Source organism: Orycteropus afer, unplaced genomic scaffold, assembly GCF_000298275.1.
Source record: "Orycteropus afer afer isolate SDZICR_OR568_19922 unplaced genomic scaffold, OryAfe1.0 scaffold00048, whole genome shotgun sequence".
Classification (NCBI taxonomy): domain Eukaryota; kingdom Metazoa; phylum Chordata; class Mammalia; order Tubulidentata; family Orycteropodidae; genus Orycteropus; species Orycteropus afer.
The window spans coordinates 7271501-7294797 of NW_006921635.1; the positions used below are offsets into that span (position 1 = coordinate 7271501).

A 23297-nucleotide genomic window follows, 5' to 3' on the forward strand; every position below is an offset into this window, starting at 1 on the left:
TTTAACGGAGTAATCTAAACTGGGTTTGTGTGGCTGGAACCCTTTAAGGTGCCAGGGTCCTTTAAGGTCGAGCCGGCCCCTACGTCTCACCCTGGGCCCGTCCCATCCGGGAAAAGTTGGTCCTATGACTAATGCATATGACTGCTAACCAGAAGGTTGGGTTCAAACCCACCAGCCACTCCTCAGACGGAAGACTGGGCAATTTACTTCCGTACATACCGCCGGGAAACCCAAAGAGGAGTCACTAGGAGTCGGAATCAACTCCACATCAGTGACTTTAGTTTTTGGTTTTTGTGTGTGTGCTCCTCCCCTCCCTCTGGGCCCTACCTTCTCTCCGCCCGCCCCGCCCTCATCTGCACAGGGCCCGCCCCCGTCTGCACAGGGCCCTCCCCCGTCTACACAGGACCCGCCCTGGCGTCGTAGGCTCCGCCTAGGACTGGTCCCCGAGCCTTTGGACCCGCCCATGCCCTACCCCTCGGGACCCTAGGCCCCGCCCGTCGCGGCTGAGCACAGTCACGTGAGCCAGGCTGCGGCGCGCCGCTTGGCGCCGTCATGGTTGCCCCGACATACGGCTCCGCCGGCGGCCGCCTGGCCCGGGCTCTGACGCGGGCGCTGGCGCTGGCTCTGGTGCTAGCCCTGCTGGTCGGGTTGTTCCTAAGCGGCCTAACGGGCGCCATCTCGCCCGTGGGGGACCGCTGGGGGCCCGATGGGCCGGCGCCGCCCGCCTCCCGAAGCCGCTCGGTGCTCCTGGACACCGCGGCCGGGCAGCTGCGCCTGGTGGAAGGCCGCCACCCTGATGCGGTGGCTTGGGCCAACCTCACCAATGCCATCCACGAGACCGGGTAAGGGTTGGCCTGACCCAGCGCGGGGCGGCCGAGGAGGGAGTGCGTGGCCGCTGGGCGTCTCCCTCGACCGGAGGTGTCAGTATCCCTGGGGCCAACCTCTTTCCGGATAACAGCCTCTCTGTCCCCTGGGGTCAGTTGCCCGGCTCCGAGGCTGCAGTAAACAGCCTGGGTCTGTGACTTGGGGCTAGTGCAGCAACCCTTACCTCATGGGGGCCGGTTCCTTGTTTCTATCCCAGAGTGGTAGTACCACTGCCGCCGTCAGGGCCAGTTTTCCGCCTCTGCAGCTGCAGTACCCCGGCTGGACCAGATCCCTGGCTGAAGAGGCACACAGCCTTCCATCCCACCAGGACCACTCCCCTTCCCCAGGCCTCAGTGCCCCACCCCGTGGAGGCCGGCCCTTTGTCTCCAGGCCTGGAGTGGTGATGACAGTTCTCCAGGTGCCAGCCCCCTGCCTTTCCTCAGAGCCAGGGCAGCAGGACTGAACTTGGGCTCAGGCCAGTCTGACTTTTAGGGTCTCTAAATTCACATGGGCCCAGATAGTATCTGCTTCTCTCACCTTCTCTGTCCCTGGCCAGGCACTTTGCTCCATACTAGGCTGTCATTCTGACTCCGTATAACTGAGACCCAGGCTACCATTCTCTCATGTGACTCTCACCTAACTGCCTTTGCCCATCTGGGCTCCCATATCCCCATCTGTGGCTCAGATTTTTAGGATGTGCCTGGCAAGGAGGTTATGGGGAGCCCTCAGAACTTGTTCAAGGGACGGGGTAACCTTTCAGGCTTGTGCCCTGTCAACCATTCATCCATTGTCTTGGAGGTTGTGCTGAGAAAGGCTGGGGGTCCCTGCTCACTGGAGGAGACAGACAGTTCCAGAAGGGAAACCGGAGTCAGTGGGAATGAGGAGGAGAGCAGGGCCCAGGCCCTGGATCCAGGCTGTGCTGGAATCTTAGGAGATCTTGACCCTTCCTCATCTCCATCCTGAGCCCATCTCAGGGCCCACTTCCCCCTTCAGCAGGCATGGCCACCTTCCACGGTAGCCCCACCCATTTTGCTGGTACGCATTGCTTCCTGCAAGTACAGAGGAGACACAGGACATGAGGACACCCCCATTCTGGTGCTTTATGGTGCTTGGGAGGGTATCAGATAGATAGGTGAGGGATTGGGGGAGATTTGCTGTAGACACAGGAGTGGCTGGGGTAATTCTGGGAAGGCTCCCAGGGAGAGGAAGCCACAGTGTGCCCTGGCTTCTATGGAGGGAGCAGAGCTCAGTGGCTGGCTGCAGTGGTGGCCGTGACTCTGGGATCTGGTGACCCATTCTCTGCTGACTCACACATGTTTCAGCTCTGCCTGGCATGACACGGGAGCATGACAGCCCTCGGCTAGGATGCCAGCTTGGGTGGGTGGGGGGCAGGGAGGTGATGCTGAGGATGAGAAAGGGACCTTGTCCTCAGGAGACCCCTACTGGGCTATCTTGTTCTCAGTTATAGAAAGCTGGGAAGTAGAGAGAAGGCTTTCTTGATTGTGCTGGTTGGACAGTCAGAAGCAGACAGGCCAGAATCCTTTGGTTCCAGGGCCAACTCCACTGCTGTGTGACATTGGGCAAATCACTTCACCTCTCTGAGCCTGTTTTATCTCTTGAGGGTAGGGCTCAGAGTTATAGAAATTCAGATGAATCACAGCTTCACTATTTCCTGGAGGAAGCAATCAGTGAAAAAGAAAGGAGCAGGTGTTCTTGCTCCTTTTATAGTTGGAGAAACTGAGGCTTGAGAGGTGAGCTCAGTCTTCTTGCTTCCCCCTCACCCTTCCAGAATCTTTTCTGTCCAGTTCTACACTCCCTCCTCTTCTGTTCACAAGCCCCTTTCCCTTTGAGTTTGCCAGCATTTGGGGCTGTGATGTAGGGAAAAATCATGTCTGGAGCCCCATTTTACAGGCAGGGAAACTGAGGCCCTCAGAGACCACTTCCTGAGAAGTCAAGGGTAAGATAAGAGACAGATATCTGGAGTGTCCTGGTCCATGACCAGCAGAATCTCTGATCTGGGGGTTGTTGTTAGGTCCCATCGAGTTGGTTTTGACTCAGCGACCCTGGGTACAACCGAATGAAACACTGCCCGGTCAGGTACCAGCCTCACGATTGTTGCCATGCGTGAGCCCGTTGTTGCAGCCACTGTGTCAATCCATCTCCTTAGGGACTTTCCTCTTTTTCACTGACATCTACTTCAGCAAGCATGATGTCCTTCCCCCAGGGACTGATCCCTCCTGATAACACGTCCAAATACAAGAGGCAAACTCTCACCCTCTTCACTTCTAGGAGGTGAAGCACCCTTTCAGCTGTGCTTCCTCCAAGACAGACTTGTTCATTCTTCTAGCAGTCCGTGGTTAAAAAATTGGGGGATAGCTTACTCTTATTTTTCTGGGAGGATGTGGGCCAAGGATTTGACTCCTCTGTTCCCCTGGAATTGGGCCCCTTTCTACTTTCTCTCCCCAGACTTGGCCAACAGTCCTGAGACAGTCAGGACAAATGTCATCTCCTCCACCAATAACCTCACCTCGTTCAGTTGTGCTGTATCTGACTTTGGTCTTGCACACACCACCACCACCACCACCACTCCCCTCCACTGAGGCTTTGGTGCTTGGAATCAGGAGTACCCCAGCCACCTGCTGCTGCAGGCTGGCTCTGACCTTGCTGCTGGGGAAGCTGAACCCTCCATCCTTCCTTTGTCTTCCTTCTCTGACTAAGTTGTACCAACCACCCCCTTACTCACTGTTCCAGTCCAATTGGAACCAAAGCAGACCTGTTCCATCCAGTCAGTTAGACTCATGGTGGCCTCATGTGTTAGAGAGAAGAACTGAACTCCCTATGGTTTTCTTAGATGTAATGTCAACCCTTTCTTCCCCTGTGCTATTGGGTGGGTTGGAACCACCAACCTTTGGGTTAGCAGCCAAGTACAGATCATTAGTACCAAATGCATAAAAATAAGAGGAAAGGAACAAGTAACACCTAGGTAGGTGACATGTGTTTCTGGAACACCTTGAATCGGGGAGGTTCCCATTGATGAGGTTGGGTACCACGGTGCTGGCTCTGTGCTGGAGTCCTTGAGCCTGGCCTTTGAGAATCCCTTCTCTTGCCTCAGGCCCCAAGCCCTTGTCAACTGGTTTCCTCCTTGACCCTGCAAGGTTATCACCATCCTCATTCCAAGATGACGTGGCTGCTGTGAAGTGGCCGGGCAGAGACTTGAGAGAATAACAAATGTCAGATCCACTCACCAACAAGCAAAAGCCCAGCCCAGGAAAATGGAGAAATATGATCCGGCCATTTCTTTGAAAGGAGCTCTGGTGACACAGTGGTTAAGGCACTCAGCGGCGAAGCAAAGATTGGCAGTTTGAATCTGCCGGGAGAAAGGTGAAGCCATCTGCTTCTGTAAAGATTTACAGTTTTGGAAACCCTGCAGGGCAGTTCTGTCTTGTAGGGTCGCTATGAGTTGGGATCCTCACCACGGTGGTGAGGGTTTGGTTTTGGAGAAAGGAGCCCTAGTGGCTAAGGGTTAAGCACTCGGTGGCAGTTGTAACCTACCCAGTAGTTCTGGGAAAGAATGACCCGGCAAAGATCACAACCAGGAGCACCCTAGGGCGCAGTTCTGCTCTGTCCTGTAGGGTCGCTGTGAGTCGGAGTCGACTCCCTGGCAGTGGGTTTGCTTTCTTGGGGGTAGAGTTTCTCAGAGTCGCCGATGAGCACACCAAGAGGGGATTCCAGAAACTGTTCATCTGAGCCTCCCCATTTCACAGCAGCAAGGGCGGCGGGGGTGCCTTGGTATAGGTGGCTGTTCGCATTTCTGCTGAAGTTTGCAGAAAACCCAGGTGGCGTGTGCCAGCCGCACTAGTCGTCTTGGAACACCTCGGGTAGGGGATGCTCTGCCCCTTGCTGGCAGTGTGACCCTGCCAAGTGTATCAGCTGGTCAATTGGGCAATAGTACTGTGTGACAAACCGCCCTAGACCCAGTGACCCACCACCTCCACATCCTCACACATCTGTGGGGTGGCCGGGCAGCTCTGTCTCATGCTGTGGGTTTGAAGACCTGGCCTGTCCCATACATGTTTCGTATCAGAGACAGTGGGCTGCCCAGGGCTGGCGATGGCAAGGTACAAGAGGGCAGGGAGAAGCACAGGGCCTCTTGTAGACTAATCTCAAAATGGCACACTGTCACTTCCACCCACATTCCTTTGCCCAAACCTCAAAAAACCAAACCCACTGCTGGCAAGTCAGTTCCGACTCATCGCGACCCTGTAGGACAGAGTAGAACTGCCCCATAGGGTTTCCAAGGCTGTCAGTCTTTACAGAAGCAGACTGCCTCATATTTCTCCACAGAGCAGCTGGTAGTTTTGAACCGCTGCCCTGTCTGTTAGCAGCTAAGGTTTTAACCACTGTGCCACCAGAGCTTCTTTCCATTGCCCAAAGCTGAGCCCGAATGTGAGGGTGGGGAAGGACACTGGCCCTTATGGGAGGAACCGTGGAGGTGGAGCGTGGAAGGCGTAGGCAGAGGGCAAGGAAGAGTTGGGGCTGGTTGTGCCCTCTTCCTTGGCATCTAACCCTGGGCTTTCACTTCTTCCTCTTCTTTGCGGTGGGACAATAATGGCCTGCTTGCAGGGTTGCAGGATTGTCAGGTGAGGATTCAGTGACTTAATAGACATGGAAGTGACAAGAATGGTGTCTGGCCAGAGGACGCCCTACACAAGTTAAACCAATTGAACCAGTCATTGCCAAGTCGATTCTGACTTGTGGCGACCCCACCACGTATGTCAGAATAGAACTGTATGCGTAGGGTTTCCAATGGCTAGGTTTTTGGAAGTAGAATGCCAGGCCTTTGTGTGGACTCAAACTGCCGACTTTTTGGTTAGTGGTCAAGTGTTACCTATTTGAGCCACCCAGGGAGTCTTCAATAAGCATTAGATGGTATTATTGGTGGGGGTGGGACTATAGATGGGTGTAACTTTGGGAAGGGGATGTTTGATGGTATCTGCTAAAATGAACATTGAGGGTGCCCTGTTTCCCAGCAGTTCTGTCTTTAGGGATCTCACCCAGCCAGTGCTCCAGGACAGACACATTCATTCATGTGAACAGCCGCCCATCACTGCACTGGTGATCATGGTTTGAACTGGTGATGGCCGCACGTCTAACCGTAGGGCTGGCTTTGTGAGTGCCCCTGGAGCTAACTGGTTGTCCCTTTCCTCCCTCAGGTGGGCCTTTCTGGAGCTGGCCACAAGTGGCCGCTTCAATGACAGCTTGCAGGCCTACGCAGCAGGCATGGTGGAGGCTGCTGTGTCTGAGGAGGTAAGGGCCTTGGTGGGGGAATGGGGACCCCAGCCCCCTGACGAGGTGGGCTTTCCAGGATGCTCAGGAGGCTTTCAATGCATGCATGGAGTGGACTTGGGCCCCGGCCTCTCCACCTCGTTGGGAAGAAAAGGCTCTCACATGTTCTTAAAAAAATTGCATCATGAACTGTCTGATGTATGTAATTGGACAGAAGGTTGTATGTAAGAAAGACATTTTAAATTATAATGATTGATAAAATGAGTGTCTCCTGCAGGGTGAGGGGTATGGCCAGAAGTTACCCCCCCCCCCCGCCTTTGCCCAGTGAACTCAGTGTCTGGAAAATTAGAAACCCTCATCTTTATGTGGGTGACCTGGGGGAAGTGACCCCCCTACCTGTGCCTTGGTTTCCTCAGCTGCAGAGCGGGGGTGGTGATCAGAGCACCTTCCTCACCGAGTTGCTGTGAGATGTGAATGTATCAGTCAATAGACAGTGTGTTCTCTCAGCGTTAGCTGCGGGCAGCTGACCACCCCTCTGTGCATCGAGGATATCAGCACTTCTCTCCTCCCACTGGGATGGCAGTGGGTGGTTTGGTCGGTCCAGGCCAGGCTTGGCCGATCTTGGCTGGACTCACTGCTGCCCTGCAGTCAGCTGGGTGGGGCTGGCATCGAGGATAGCCTCACTCGCTTGGCTGGGGTAGCGTGGTCCCTCGCCCTCAAGCAGGCTAGCCTGGGCTTGGCCCCACAGCCTCCAAGCAGGGAAATGTGGACGGCTTCTTGAGGCCTGCTTGAAAGTGGACAACATTCTGTTTTTCCAGTTGGTCAAGAGGGATATTGCTGTTTAGTTCACTCTTGTGTCCTCAGCACTTAAGACAGCTCCTGGCACATAGTAGGTGCTCAAAAAATTATTAGTTGACTGGCTAACTGATGGCCTGGATGCACAAGTAGGTAGGGTCCCTGGAAGCAGAGGAGGCATAACCCAATACAGACTTGGACTCTAAAGGCTCTCAGTGGAGGGAGACTTCCAGAGCCAATGGGCCCCAATGAGGGTAAGAGTGTGACACACACTGCTGCCTAACCTATGTCTGAAGACACACAAATGTACACACAAAAGAGTGGTCAGAGAGGAGCCCTTCCAGGGAGAGGAAGCTGAGTGAGGTTGGGGCTCTGAGCTGGGTGGAAGCCAGCGGGACCCTCCGGGAAGGGGAGTAGCCCCCACCGCTCTGCCCTTGCCCACCTCTCCCATCCCCTCCCAGTTGATCTACATGCACTGGATGAACACAATGGTCAACTACTGCGGACCCTTTGAGTACGAAGCTGGCTACTGTGAGAAGCTCAAGAGCTTCCTGGAGGCCAACCTGGAGTGGATGCAGGAGGAGATGGAATTGAACAGGGACTCCCCTTACTGGCACCAGGTGGGCACAGCTGCCATGCTCTGCTTGGTGGGGAGGAGTTGGGTCTGTCTCAGGATCTGTCACCCCTGGGGCTGCTGGTCCTCCAGCCGGCCCGCCACCCTGTGGCCTGTGCCACTGCCGGCCACCCCTGTCCATCATTATCTCCATCCCTCCTGGCCGACTGCCATTCATCCGTCTCTGCGGTCCCCACCTGTCCATCTCCATCTTCCTGTCCACCCACTTGATGGCACTTCAGCCACTAGTCCTTGCCTTCTTGTTGTGAAAGAATAACCAGAGACATAGAGTCCATTGCTAGCAGACTTATTTCCTTGCGTATGAAGGAGCTCACCCAGCACATGGGTAGGTTGATCACACTGAGTGCAGAGAAGGAGGGGAGGGGAGAGGAACCGGGGGAGACAGCTGGGGCAGGTGAATGTTGCTTTCTGTTCCCTCGATGAGCTGCTGATAAGCTGACAGCTAACTGAGGCCCCAGGAGCTCTGGTAGCATAGTGCCTAAGGCACTTGACTGCTAACCAGAAGGCTGGCAGTTCAAACCCACCAGCCACTCCTCGGAAGGAGGGTTGGGCAATCTACTTCCGTAGTGATACTGCCTCGGAAACCCAAGGAGGGGTCGCTATGAGTCGAGTCCAACTCGACAGCACATAACAACAACAACTGAGGCCCCAGGCATAGTCGTCTACCTTTGGGCAGCTAGTTAGGTTATCAGAATTAAAAAAGTCAGTTATTTATGGGTTCTGTAAATAACCTCAAGGGTCTTATATATGAGATACATGTGACAGGTTGTCTCTAGAATGGCTGTTGGTTTCTGTAGGCACCTCCATCTAGCTCAGGCCAGGTATGTCCCATTCCCCTCAGTAGAATTTCTCATTGTCCACCTACCCATCTTCTACTCATTCACCTTCTACTCATCCACTCATCTGTCCATCCATTCATCCATCCAGTCTCCCTCCTTCCTTCCATCCATCATCCATGTACCCATTCACACAAACACCCATCTGCTCATCCACCCACTCATCCATCCAGTCTCCCTCCTTCCTTCCCTCACGTCCATCTGCCCATTTATCCACCCATCCATTCATCCATCCAGTCTCCCTCCTTCCTTCCCTCATATCCATCTGCCCATCCACCCATCTATCCATCCACCCACTCGTCCATCCAGTCTCCCTCCTTCCTTCCCTCACGTCTATCTGCCCATCTCTCCATCCATCCATTCACCTACCCAGTCATCCAACCAGTCTCCCTCCTTCCTTCCAGCCATCATCCATGTACCCATTCACACACCCACCCATCTACTCATCCACCTACTCATCCATCGGTCTCCCTCCTTCCTTCCCTCACGTCCATCTGCCCATCTCTCCATCCATCCATTCACCTACCCACCTATCTACTCATCTACTCACTCAGCTATCCAGTCTTCCTACTTCCTTCCCTATTTTCCATCCATCCATCCTTTGGTCCATAACCGACTGACACATCTAACTTAGCTGCCCACCCACAAGTCTCTCCATCTTTCACTGTCTTCCTCTCATCTACCCATCCACCCAACTGAACCTTTCTGTCACCCATCTTCCCATCTTTGCCCACTGTCACTTCTTCCGCCGACCCACCCTGTTGATACACCCCGTTTGGTTGCCGACCCATCTCCCTGCCCATGGTCTACCTGTCTGTGCATCTGCTCTGCCAAAGCTCCCTCCCATCCACCTGCCCAGCCATCTGTCCGACCAGCCCATCTGCTTCATTGCCCCGTCCCCTGGCCACGTGGGCATCTCTCAGCCCACCCATCTGTTGATCCATCACATCTGCTCGTTGTCTTTCCTCTGAAATCTCACCAGTGGCTACTCAGGGCTCACGAGGAAGCTCTGCACCTTAATGTGACCCTAGCACTGGCCCTAGCCCGCTCTTCCTTGAACAAGAGTGTTACCTTCTGCCTCAGAGCTTTTGAACATGCTATTCCTTATGCCCAGAACACCCTTCCTCCTTCCGTTTGCCCAGCTGACTCCCACTTAGTCCTCTCTACAGCATTTCTGTAGCACGAAAATGGTAACTGCAGTGAAGTATCCAGAGTCTGTCTTTTCGACTCAACTGCGTGTTCCATGAGGACAAGGACTACATCCGTTTGTTCTCTGCCGTGTCCCCAGTGCCTAGCAGATAGTCAGTGCCTGATAAATAAATGTTCATCAGAGATGTATGACTCTCACCCGTCTTGTCTACCCACTCCAGGCACCTAACTGACTTCTACCCACCCACCCACCCTGTTGATACACCCCATTTGGTTGCCTGTCCGTCTCCCTTCCTCCTCCCTTCCAGCCAGCTAGCCAGTTATTTCTCTCTCTGTCCTTCCCTTCTGTTTAACGTAGCAGCTACTCATCCATCTATCAGTCCTGTCTGTTCATCTGTCCATCCATCCATTCATCTATCCATTTGTCCATCTGTCCATCCTTCCATTCATCCATCCATCCATCCATCAGCTCAGCCCTTCTCTAGCCATCCATCCATCCATTCATCTGTCTATTCATCTGATTGTCCATTTGTCCATCCATCCATCTATCCATCCATCCATCTGTCAACTCATCCATCCTCCCATCCATCCATCCATCCATCCACCTACCTTGCAGTTGCTTTCTAAGTGCTTGGTGTGTGCCCAGTACAGGCCAAGACCCTGTGGGGGACGTGGTGATGACACTCCGTGGCTACAGGCTGTTGGGGCACAACAGTGACAGAGGGGAGGAGCCCCCTGCACCAGACAGATGCCCCAAGGCAGCAGCATAGACAGGACTACACTCAGAACAGGGAGCTGTCGACAGTGGGCCAGGACCACCCAAGAGACTTCCTGGAGGAGGTGGCTTCTGAGCTGGGCTCTGAAGTGGGGATGATCATGGGTTGCTGGGAACACAGAGCTAATTCATTGAAGGCAGTACTTAGCACAGAGGGGTGGGTGGTGGTTAATGGAGTCACCGCTGGCTGGCGCTTAGAGGGTGTCCCTGGGCCTCTCCAGCTCTGTCTGGACCCCCAGGCCCAAGCCCCTTCTGTTGGAGGAGAAAGTATGATCCTGGGGGACAGGCCTCACCCTCCCTCTGCCCCCTCCCCCAAGGTCCGGCTGACCCTCCTGCAGCTGAAAGGCCTGGAGGACAGCTACGGAGGCCACGTGATCTTCCCAACTGGGAAGTTCACCATCAAACCCTTGGGGTTCCTGTAAGTACTAACCCCAGTGTGGACAGGGTGGGGGCAAGGGCCATGCACCTCATCGTCTAACAGCTCTGGGCTCCGGCACACACCGTGCCACTTCCTGGCTGCACGGCCTCGGACGGTGGGCTCACCTCCCTCAGCCTCAGCTCCTCCTCTGTGAAATGGGAATGGTGACAGTCCCCACTGCAGTGGTGGTGACCCTCCACGGGCCCGGCCCTTCAGGCTGTTGCAGCTGTCCGGGGACCTGGAAGACCTGGAGCCAGCCCTGAATAAGACCAAGACCAAGCGTGCCCTGGGCTCGGGCTCCTGCTCCGCCCTCATCAAGCTGCTGCCTGGCCAGCGTGACCTCCTGGTCGCCCACAACACCTGGAACTCCTACCAGCACATGCTGCGTGTCATCAAGAAGTACTCGTTCCAGTTCCACCAAGGCCCCCGAGGTGGGTGGGTGTGTTGGCTCTGTGCGGGTGCCAGTGGGCAGGCAGGAGGGGTGGTCCAAGGAGGGGTGGGCCTGGACAGCAGTCCTGCCCCCCTGTACACACCAGGGTCACCGTTGGGCCCTTCTCAGAGTTTCCCTTGTTGGTAGCATATTTATTCCTTTCCTTTTCCTGTTTTTTAATCTTAGCCATTTGAAGTTGATTCCGACTCATAGCAAACCTCAAGGACAAGTAGAACTGCCCTGAGGGGCTTTCCTGTCATTTGTCCTTCCTCAGGTGCAACTAGTTAGCTATTGTTGCATGCACCTCACCCCCAAAGTTCAAACAAGCAAAGTGGAAAACGGCCACCCTGTTACTGTTCCCGTGTCTGTGCGCCAGTGGTGACTGTTGGTCTGGGCCAGTGTCTTACTTACCACGTACTGCTCTAAAAGAGGTCCACACCTGAGCGGCTTTAACAAACAGAGATCCCTTCCCTCACAGTTCAGAAGACTGGAAACCCAAATTCAGGGCACCGGCCGGAGGGGAAGGCTTTCTTTCTCTGGTGGCGCTGGGGAGGCTCCTTGTCCCCGTCCAGCCTCTGTTCTGAGTTCCTTGGTGATCATGTGACACAGCATCTCTCTTCCCTGTGTCTGCTTGCTTGTGTAATCAGCTCTTGGATCTCAAAAGGGATGGATTTAAGACACACTCTGGTGGTGGTGGTGTCAGATGCCAACGAGTCGGCTCCAACCACAGCGACCCTGTGTACAACGGAACGAAACACTGCCCGGCCCTGTGCCAGCCTCACAGTCCTTGCCATGCTTGAACCCACCGTTGCAGACACCGTCATCCATCTCATTGAGGGCCTTCCCCCTTTTCACTGACCCCCCACTTTACCAAGCATGACATCCTTCTCCAGGGAATGGTCCCTTCTGACACCACGAGCAAAGTAGATGAGACAAATCTGGCCGTTCTCGCTTCCAAGGAGCATTCCGGCTGCATTTCTTCCAAGACAGATTTGTTCATTCTCCTGGCAGACCGTGGTACTTTTCAACATTCTTTGCCAACACCACAACTCAAAAGCATCAACTCTTCAGTCTTCCTTACTTACTGCCCAGCTTTCACATGCATATGAGGTGATTGAAAACACCATGGCTTGGGTTAGGCACACCTTAGTCTTCAGAGTGACATCTTTGCTTTGCAGCAGATTTGTCCAGTGCAGTATGGCGTCTGATTTCTTGACTGCCGCTTTCATGGGTGTTGATTGTGGACCCAAGTATTTGAAGTCTTTGGGAACTTCAATCTTTTCTTCATTTATCATGATGCTGTTTATTGGTCCACTTGTGAGGATTTTCATTTTCTTTATGTTCAGGTGTAATCCATACGCACACATCCTAGACACACTCTACACTAATAAACCCATTGGCATCAAGTCGATTTCGAATCCTAGCAATGCTATAGGACAGAGTAGAAGTGCCCCATAGGATTTCCTAGGCTGTGAATCTTTACAGAAGCAGACTGCCCCGTCTTTCTTCCACAGACTGGCTGGTGGGTTTAAACCTCTGATCTTTCAGTTAGCAGCTGAGCACTTAACCACTATGCTACCAAGGCCACTTCCCTGTATTAATCCTACTAATTAACATAACCAAAAGCCCTTTCTCGAGTGGGATTATAACCACAGGTACTGAGGTTGGGATTTATAACATTTTGTGGGGACACATTTCAGTCCATAGCAACCAGACAGGCTGATCGTGGCTGGCTCCCTGATGCTTCTGCAGTTGGCTGGTCGGTCGGCAGGGGCGGACTGGCACCCTAGCATGTCCTCATGCACTGGTCTAACTCTGGTATCATTCACTGCGTGCTTACCCGACATCACTGTTCCGCCAGAAGCTTTTTATGTCTGTGATCTTTACACTGAATTCTTACCACCTCCCTGTGTGGGGTGAGGAATTACTCTTCCCATTTCGCAGGAGCTCTGGTGGTGTAGTGAGTAAGGCATTTGGTTGCTAACCAGGAGGTTGGTGGTTCAAACTCACCAGCTGCTCTGTGGAAGAAGACAGGGCAATCTACTTCCATAAAGATTTACTGCCTCAGAAACCCAGTGGGGGTTGCTGTGAGTCAGAATTGGGCCGATGGTGGTGGGTGTGATGTGTGTGTGTGATCCTCAGAAAGACTGACTTGCCATTGGTCAAACAGCTCATCAGTAGCTGAGCAGGGTTTCCAAGAGCCAGGCTCCAAACTCCTAAGTCTCCCTCTGAACCGTCTTACTAGTAGTGGTGTTTAGAAATACACCCTTATTTTATTTCCAGAACAAATAGATTTAAACAAGCCCAAGATGGTGCTCCTTTTTCCAGATCACAGTGCATATTAATTTCAGTTTGAGAACCTGTTTGGAGAATTCTAATACATAGATACACACGCTCCCTCTCTTTCTCTCTCTCCCCGCCCCAATATATAAACATAAACATACTGTTGTTGTGTGTTAGTAAGTTGATTCCGAGTCAGAGTGACCCTATAGGATGGAGTAGAACTGCCCCATAGGGTTTCCTAGGCTGTAATCTTAACGGGAGCAGATGACCGGGTCTTTTCTCACACGAAGAAAGGAGCGCCTTCAGTGCTGGCTTGCGGTCTCTCTGCCCGTGGTCACCACTGCTCCGCTTTGGTCCCTGCGCATGTGCCTTGAGTTGTTGTCTTCTTTACAGTAAATCTTTGTTGTTGTTTGTCTTGATTATGGTGAGTACACAGACAGCAGAACGTTGGGCCTTTCCACATCTTTACATTTGCAGCTTGGTGTCATTAATTACGTTCATCATGTTCGACCATCACCCTTATGGTTCCCGAATTTTACCATCACCCCAACTGCAATAAATAGTTTTATACACGTGCGTGGGCATGCACACCTTTCTATGTGTCAGATGGCTGGTGTGCTATGGGACAGGGCGGGGCTTCCCCAGAGGCCTGTTGGCTGTCCACCTGGAGACCCTGGTGCCTTGCTGGGTGGGGATGTGGGGTGCACATGGGCCTGCCTGACCACCCCCAGGGCACTCTCTCCACAGAGGACTCTCTGCTGGCCCCTGGCAACAAGCTGGTCTTCTCATCCTACCCGGGCACCATATTCTCCTGTGATGACTTCTACGTGCTGAGTAGTGGCCTGGTACGTCCCCTCCATCCCAGGACCGGTTCCCACCCAGCAGCTCTGGGCCAGTGGGATTCATTTCCTTGGCCAGTGGGTGTCAGCCTCGGGCTGGGTGCTGGGTCAGAGGATGCAGCCTCCACCCCACTCCGCTGCATGGGGCGCTGAGCTAGTCCTCCCCCCACGCCTGGGGAGGGCTTGTGCCAGCTTCCCAGGCTCCACACAGGGCCTCCAACAGTACGCTGTGACCCAGCTCCTCAGAAATTGCTGCTCTTGGGGACTTTTTGAAATGTCCTTGGCCTTGACCACCTGGATGCCTCATTGTGTCGTTGCTACATGCTCCTCTCCCTGCAAGAGCTTGCTCTCTCTCATACACATTTCCCTCCTGCTTGCCCCCCTCACCTGCTCTGGTTTGCTGAGTGAAGGTTGTTTACAGTGTGTTGTTTTTCTCCCTTTTCCTGGCTGGGGTCCAAATTTGTTTCAAAATCTGTTCCCAGCATCCCAGCCAAGGCCGTGAGCCCTGATGGCTCACCAGGGCAACCGCTGCTGTGGAGAAAAACCCTGCCTTAGAGAGGGCCCAGTGCAGGCCGCCTGCTCCCCGCAGGGAGGGAGGCTGCCACCCCTCCCCTGCCCTCCCCTCTCCTCTCCTCTCCTTTCCCACTCTATTACTTTTTGAGGACAGTGTGGCATTTGTTCCCCTTTCAGTGTGGGAAGAGGGGGCAGCACGTGTTCTGTTCAGGGGCAGAATTCTTGCCTTCCGTGTGGGAGACACGGGTTCGAGTCTCAGCCAGTGCACCTCACCTGCACCTGTCTGGCTGGGATGCTGAACAGGTTGGCGGAGCTTCCAGGCTAAGACAGACTGGGAAGAAGAGCCGGGTTATCCACTCCCAGAAATCAGCCAATGAAAACCTAGATCTCAGTGTCTGATCTGCAGCTGGTCATGAGACAACGTAGGCCAGCCAGCAGTAAGTCCACTTACCGGGAAGAGTCGAGGCAAGACCCTGGCCTTACATCGGGGTCCTTGATTGGCTGTAAGGATGATCAGCATTGTTAAGCTAATTGTGGCTACAGCGTACTCTTCAAAATAGACTGGTGATTCTCAGCCAAGTATAGGAGCATCAGTCTGCATCCCTAGAAGGGTGTAACAGCATTTCTGGACATATATATATATATTCATAGTGAAGTTTTCTGTGCAGAACCCCTCATATTCCTACGACATACTACAGAAAAAAATCAAGGCCAGTAACCCCATCTTGGGTGTTGGGACATGAATGTTGAATACTCATGCAGGAGCCGTGACTCTTGGCAGCACCCCCTTCAGTGCTAGGCCCGCCTCTGTTCTCGCACAGGTGACACTGGAGACCACCATCGGCAACAACAACCCGGCCCTGTGGAAGTACGTGCGGCCCAAGGGCAGCGTGCTGGAGTGGGTGCGCAACATCGTGGCCAACCGCCTGGCCTCGGACGGGGACACGTGGGCTGATCTCTTCAAGAAGTTCAACAGCGGCACGTGAGTGGGCCCCTAGCCCTGTGCCCCCTACACCTAAGATATGGACTAAAACCCAAAAAAGCAAACCCCTTGCCATCAAATTGACTCCAGCTCATAGCGACCCTGTAGGACAGAGTAGAACCGCCCAGTTCCAAGACTGTAATTGTTACAGGAGCAGGCTGCCATGTCCTTCTCCCACAGAACCCACCGGTGGGTTCAGACCTCCAGCTGTTCAGTTAGCAGCTGAGTGCTAACCGCCAGAGCGACTTAAGAAAGTTTCTGACTTACCCTCTAACACAGACCCTGGGGATTAGTGTGAAGTCAGGACCACACACCCACGGCTTCTGCAGTCCCTTCAAGGACTTGCGTCGGACTTGGAAGGTATCTGAGAGTCCCTTCCCTCATTTATACTTAGGTAAACAGGTTCAGAGAGGGAAGAGCCTGTCCCTCGTCTCTAGGCTCCTCAGCCCAGGGAGAGGCCTGCTGGGGCTGAGACAGGAGGGGAGCTTGGAACTTGAGGGCTCTGAGGACTCAGCGGAGTCGGGAGGGACATCCAAGGAGGTGGGCATGGGTGAGTGGGGGTCCTGTGGACCAGAGGGGTTGGCACTGAGTGGTGTAGGTCTTAGAGCATCAAGCAGAGGAATTAATGTCATTCTGATAAGCACTAGGGAGCCATAGACTATCCTGGTCATGCTGCAGTGTGAGGATGACAGTATGATGACCAGATGCCCCGAGCCATGCCCTGCCCATGATTCCTGGGGGCAGCGGAGGTGAGGGCAGTGGCCCCAAGCTCTCTGAAGCCCTCTCTCCCTGGGTGCGGCAGGTACAACAACCAGTGGATGATCGTGGACTACAAGGCGTTTGTCCCTGGTGAGCCCAGCCCCGGGAGCAAGGTGCTCACCGTCTTGGAGCAGATCCCGTGAGTGCCTGAGGAAAGAGGGGTGGGGGGCCCTGCCTAGGTGAGGGTGCTAGAATACCTGCGGAAAGGGGCACACCCCAGAAAGGTAGGGCTGGAGGAGAAGGCAGCATCGATTGGGCAGGGCCTTGGATGAAGGGCTGAAGATTCATGCCATAAGCCAACCCCCAGGCAATGGGGAGCCATCAGGGGTCCTTGAGCAGGACAGTGCCCACAGAGCCCCCTCTCTGACCACCCCACCCCATCTCACTTCTTGGTCCCAGGGGCCTGGTGGTGGTGGCCGACAAGACCTCGGAACTCTACCAGAAGGCCTACTGGTCCAGCTACAACCTACCGTACGTGCTCCCCCCGCCCCCCAACATCTGCCTTGCCCCTTGCTCAGCTCTGTGTTTTGGGAAAGGGTCCTCCTTCCCCAGGTGACTTTTTAAAGCCTGCTCCAGCCAGGAAAGGCTGGACAGTTTTGGGGTGCAGTTGTGTGGCTTAGGTCAGCATCTGTGTGACTTCCCAGTTCTGGCACCCCTGGTGGGTGGTAGGGTGGCCAGGCCCAGCATTGACCCTGCCATGGTTCCCTGTGAGCAGCTCCCCCTGTCCATAGCCCCCCAACCCCCCCAGTGGTCACCGAGTTACCTCATTTGATCCTCACCACACTGTGCATAGTAGCTACTGTTACTGCTCCCACGCATTTCACAGGTAATGAAACTGAGCCCAGGAGGTTGCCTAACTTCCCAGGGCTCCATAGCTGGTGAATGGTGTAGCCAGGATTTGAACCTTGTCTGTTGGACCCCAGAGCCTGAGCTTGCCCCTCCCCCACAGGCACAAATGACCGACCTTACAATTGTTATCTGACTGTCCTTGTTAATAACCATTATGCTGTGATAATATTCTGGCATGATGACCCCTGTGTCTCCCAGGCCACGGCTGGGTGTAGCCAGGGGTTGCTGGGTGACCAGCCTCATCCCCTACAGGTCCTTTGAGTCTGTTTTCAACGCCAGTGGGCTGCAGGCCCTGGTGGCCCAGTATGGGGACTGGTTCTCCTACAATGGGAGCCCGCGGGCCCAGATCTTTCGACGGAACCAGTCCCTGGTGCACGATGTGGACTCTATGATCCGCCTCATGAGGTGGGCATGGGCTGGCAGCAGAGGGGGAATTGAGCCCAGGACTTAGGGGGTTTGGGAAGGTTTCTGCACCCTGGAGGGTCCTGTGGGCAACAAAGGGAATGGGCAAAAGTATTTTTAACTGCCAGGACAGCAGGAGGGTGGGCCCGTTACTGTCCTCATGATGCCTGGAGGATGCTGACCATCTGATAGTGACCCCCTGTGCTGGGCGTTGTGCTTGGGACGGGGAGAAGCAGGCACAGAACCTGTTTCTCTCTGCCTCATGGTGATGCCGAAATTCACAGCTGTTCCTGCTGATGCAGGTGGGTGCCCAGAACTGTCTGGGTCCCAAGAAGTGCTCTCCAGGGATGAAGCTGGGGTCCTCGCTTGGGCAAGAGGGAGGCCTGAGGAGTGCAGAATAGTTAGGTGATGGGTGAGGGGCCTTAGGAGAGGAAGTGGGCTGAGCAAAAGCCAGGGGGGCCAGGCACCGAGAAGGAGTGGGCAGAAGGCCAGTGGATATTGTAGAGCTGCCACGCTGGGGAGGCCTCCTGCCCAGGTTGACTAATACCCTTCCCCATGGCCACCTCAGGTACAATGACTTCCTCCACGACCCCCTGTCATGGTGCAGTGCCTGCAGCCCCCAGCCCAATGCAGAGAATGCCATCTCGGCCCGTTCGGACCTCAACCCCGCCAATGGCTCCTACCCTTTCCAGGCCCTGCGCCAGCGCTCCCACGGGGGCATTGATGTGAAGGTGCGGCACCCGCCAGGGAACCTGGGGGCCTGAGGGGTGTGGGTGGGGGGGTCATCACCAGTCCTGGGGAGAGATGGGCATGGCAGCTGGACTCTGAGCAGATGGTGGGACAGGGGGCAGGGTCAGAGTTGGACCTGAGATAGAGATCAAGGTTAAGGTGGAGTCAGCTTTACAGTGGGTGCAGGGTCCAAATTGGGCTCTGGGATAGGATCTAGGTTAGGGTGGGAGTCAGGACCAGAAATTGGCTCAGGATTGGGGCCAGAGCCTCCCCCTGGGTTGAGCAGTCCAGAGCCGAGCCTCACCGGTGCTGTTACCTCCTCTGTCATGGCCCTAGGTGACCAGCTCAGCCCTGGCCAGAGACCTGCGCCTGCTGGCTGTCAGCGGCCCCACGTGGGACCAGCTACCCCCCTTCCAATGGAGCACCTCGCCTTTCCACAGCCTGCTGCACATGGGCCAGCCCGACCTCTGGAAGTTCCCGCCCATCGAGGTCTGGTGGGACTGAGGCCTGTCCACTGCCCTACTGCCTTTTGCCTGCTGCCCCTGCCAGGGCCGCGCCACCCCACCAGCCGCCTTTCTTCCTGCCCCACCCCCTTCTGGGGCCTCACTACCTGTTGCGCCCCGAAACTACGTCTACCGGGTTCGCTGTTGTATGGGTGGTCTCCTCCAAGGGTGCGTGTACCCCAGGGAGCCCAGAACTGACACACCCATTCTCCCTGAGGTGGGTGAGTGCTGTCTCCGTTGGCCTCCACCACTCTGTGCATCTGTTTCTCACTGTGTCTCTGGCTCTCCCTGTCTCCCTCTCTCCGCATTCATGTCTCCTGTCTCCCTCTCTGCCTGTCTGTCTGTCTCCCTCTCTCCACATCCATCTTTCCCTGTTTCCCTCCCTCCACCACCATATCTCCGTCTCCATCTCTGCGTCTATGTCCCTGTCTCCCTCACTCCACATCCATCTCTCCCTGTCTCCCTCTCTCCATCTCCGTCTCTCCCTGTCTCCCTCTCTCCACGTCTGTCTCTCTGTCTCCCTTTGGTTCTCTCTGGCTCTTTCCCATTCTGGGGTCCTATCCTCATGGTACCCCCTCCTGAGGGCTGGGAAGGTCCCAGGATCAGGCTCGGGTCCCCAGTGGGCAGGAACATCATGGGGTTTTGGGCCTCGGCTGCCAGGGGTAGGGTGTCCTCTCATGCTCCCAGCCCCACTGCTCTTTGGGGCAGTGGGCCCCCTGTCTCTGCTGGGCAATTTTCTCAAGCAAGAATCTCGAAAACAAACAAAAACCAGAGTTTCTGACAATGAGCAACTGGAGGGCCTGAGAGTTCTCCTCTCTCCTGGGGGCTACAGGAGTCAGTGCACCCGCGTGTGTCCACCGGCCCATCCCTGGCCTGGCCTCAGGCCCTCGGCTCAGCTCCCCTGCTGTGGGAACATTAAAGAACAGGCCGTGGCCGTGGCTGTGCTTCTTGGGGTAGCGGGGAGGCCAGCTCGACACCTTTTCTCCTCTCTGATGTGAGTTACACGCCATCCAGCCATACATTCCTGGTCTAACTATCTGCTGTCCCATCAGTCTGATCACCTGCCAGCCTCTCCACCCGTCATCCATCCTTCCACCCACTCATCCGTCTGTCTGTCCGTCCATCCAGGTGTCTGTTGAGCATCTGTTGTGCTCTAGGTCCTGTGCCAGGCCCCTGTTGACCACCACGACCTTCAAACCAACATAAAACAGGGTACCCCCCCCGCCCCACCCCCGCCCACATGGAGCGTCTATTGCAGATGAGACATACCCAGTGCTGGGTGCTTGGGAGAGGAGGACACAGGAGCCCTGCAGTCAGAGACCTGGGTTCTAATCCTCCCGCTACCTCTCAGTAGCTGTGGGGCTCAGCTTTTCTGAGCCTCGGTTACCTCGTCTGTGAAATGGGGTAATGATGCAAACTGCGCTCTGTTGGGAGTGTGGTGAGAGCTCCCTGCCGTGACGTGGTCCACACGCTGCATCCACCAGCAGATATTGGCTGGACACTTTGGACACACTGGGTGCTGGTACCAGGTACTGTGGGTACTGCCGTGAACAAACCCCTGCCCTTGTGAGGTTTACATTCGTGTCGGGGAGACAGTAAGGAGGTTAGATAGATAGCCAGCATGCTGGGTGCCGAAACGGGGGCTGGAGACAACGAAGCCAGGCTGGCCCTGGAGGAAGCTGCTCACCCCTCCCTGCTCCCTGCGAGTTGGTAACTTGTGGTTTTCACAACCAACTTTCAGTTCCAGCTTCCCGAGAATGCTTTTTGTGCCCCAGTCTCTTTCTGATGCAGACAACAGCCCTGTTAGGTGTGAGAGGCTGTGGTTCCGTGGGTGAAGAAACAGGCTGGGTGGAGGGAAGTAACTGGAGCCCAGGCCTAAGGACTCTTCTAGGACCCAGGAATTACCCCCTCCCCCCATGGCTCCTTGTGACGTTGCAGGTCCTGGCGGCCCGGTGGTCCCCACGCATTGCACACCTACTGTGTGCCAGGCATGGCATCTTCACAGCCACGCCTGGGGCTGGGGCCACAGAGGAGGAGGTGGGGAATCGGGCCAGTGGTGGGACTCGTCCAGGGTCTCTGGGAAGGGCCAGCGGAGCCTATTCACTAGGATGATTTTGGATGCAGCCGGAATGCTCCTTGGAAGCGAAAATGGCCAGACTTTGGCTCACTTAATTTGATCATATTATCAGAAGGGACCATTCCCTAGAGAAGGATATCATGCCTGGTAAGGGGAAGGGTCAGCAAAAAGGGGGAGGCCCTCAATGAGATGGATCGACACAGTGGCTGCAACGATGGGCTCAGGGGTGGCACGTATTGTGAGGCTGGCGCAGGGCCCGGTGGTGTTTCGCTCTGATGTACGTAGGGTTGCTATGAGTTGGAGACGACAGCACCTAACGATAATAACTGCTCACTGGGGTGTGGGGACAGCAGGAGGCCAGGCCGACTCTGAGCAGAGTATGGCGGTGCCATGCATGGTCCCCCAGTAGGGCTTCAGCCGGCCCAAGAGCCTCCCACAGTCCTGAGATTGAAGATGGCCGCCGTCGGCTCATCCCTGGCTCTGCCCTTCCCTGAAGACCACCCTGCAGTACCCAGTCCCTCCTCTAGGGGGCAGACGCACCTGCTTTGCTTGGGAGGTTGCACACCTGCCTAGGCAAGTCAGTGGCAGCTGGAAGCGGTCTTGGTTTTCCTGAACTGAGTAATACTTTAAAGTCTCACACTCCCCACGAGGATTGGATTCGCCTGTCCCCTCCAGCCCTTCCTCAAAGCCCCAGCTCACAGCTTACTGGAGAGCCACATGCCGTGCACTGTTAACCGTCCTGACAAAACTGGTCCCGAGGCTTGTTGCCGGTGTGGGTTTGGGTGAGTTTCCACTCACTTCCTGAAAGCTTGCAGCCCCTGCTGTTTTCAGTTGGGGGCAAAGTCTGCAAGACTGGGTGGCACACATGGTTAACGTGCTTGGCTGCTAAGTGAAAGGTTGACAGTTCGAGTCTACCTAGTGGTATGTCAGAAGAAAGACCTGACTCTGTGCTTCTGAAGAAGCAGCATGGAAACCCTGTGAGCTCAGCTCTGTCCAGAAGCACCCCGGGTCGTCTGCCCTGGAATCAGCAGCGCCTGCTGTGTCCCCGAGGGCCTTAGAGTGGTTTTCAAACTTGGCTAGAACCTGGGGTGGGGTTCTAGAAAATGTCCTGGGGGCTGCTGTAGGTGGTAAAGAGACATTTGTGAGTGAGTGTGGGGTCTTTGCATCCCAATACCCACCTCTTTTGTACCATGGGCTCAGCATTTGCTCATTGGAAGAGAGGGTTTTGTGTTTGAAGGGTGTTTGCAGACACTGACTTTAAGCCCTCCTCTCCCCGAGCTGGGTGTCTAGGTCAGTTTGCACACCCCCAGGAATGGAGGGCTCAGTAGTTGTACTCACAAGTTCTGTGGTTCTGTCAGAACAAGGGCTCCTCTCTAGTGGATCTCCGTTTGGTGGTGCAGCCTCGGTCCCGCCCCAAGCCCCTCCAGTTCAGTTCCTGCAGAGACGCCCCCTCCCGGCACGCAGACCCCATAGAATGGCCTCCTGGCCTCTAGGTCTGGCCCTTGAGTTTCCTGTGCCACCTAGAAGGCTCAAGGGCATGGCCAAAAGCCAGCATGAGGGGATGGAAGGAGGAGAAGGGGACACGATGGAAGAACTCAAAGGAACTACGTTTCATAAATACATATTTTCTTTGTCAATGAAAAAGTTTGCACATTGGAAAAATGAGTAAAAGTGGGATTGGGCTTCTGAGAGGAAGGACGAGATGGTTCCTTGACCCTGGATACCACCAGAAAGCCTGAGGTAGGCTCCACTTGCTTCAAGAAGGCCTAGCCTGCTGTGGTCCGATCTGTCCCCATCCACCCTGCTCCAGGCACCCAGGAGAGGTGGGGTCCGCCTTTACAGAGGCAGCCAGCTTCACCCAGCTCCTCATACTGGGAGTTTCCCACAATCCTTAGCTTTAATATGGCAGCCACGCGCTTGTATGTGGGTGGTTGTCACTCTAGCAGCGGTGGCTGAGGACAGTCACAGAATGGCCACACATACCAAAGAAGCTAAGAGTGGCCCTTCACAGCCTCCATGCGGCTCCTCGGGGAGCCCTGGTGCCTCCTCACGCTGGGCTCCTGACGGCCAGAAGGCTCACACCAAACAAAACACTATGTACATTGAGGCACTGGCTAAAACTCCAGCCCCTTCACAGGTGTTCCGGGCTGGGGGGTCCAGTAGGTGAGGCCTTC

At 55.1% G+C, this 23297-nt stretch overlaps 1 protein-coding gene across 1 annotated transcript; it reads left to right on the forward strand.

Annotated features, from left to right (window-relative positions):
- Nucleotides 1-552: 552 nt before the first annotated feature.
- On the forward strand, nt 553-19047 carry PLBD2 (phospholipase B domain containing 2). The gene is made up of 12 exons (XM_007938188.2): nt 553-842; nt 6078-6171; nt 7407-7565; nt 10657-10757; nt 10974-11188; nt 14218-14315; nt 15644-15804; nt 16607-16702; nt 16963-17034; nt 17665-17817; nt 18383-18545; nt 18880-19047. Exons 1-12 carry the CDS (start codon nt 553-555, stop codon nt 19045-19047), a joined length of 1770 nt encoding a protein of 589 aa, XP_007936379.1.
- The last annotated feature ends 4250 nt before the right edge of the window (nt 19048-23297 follow it).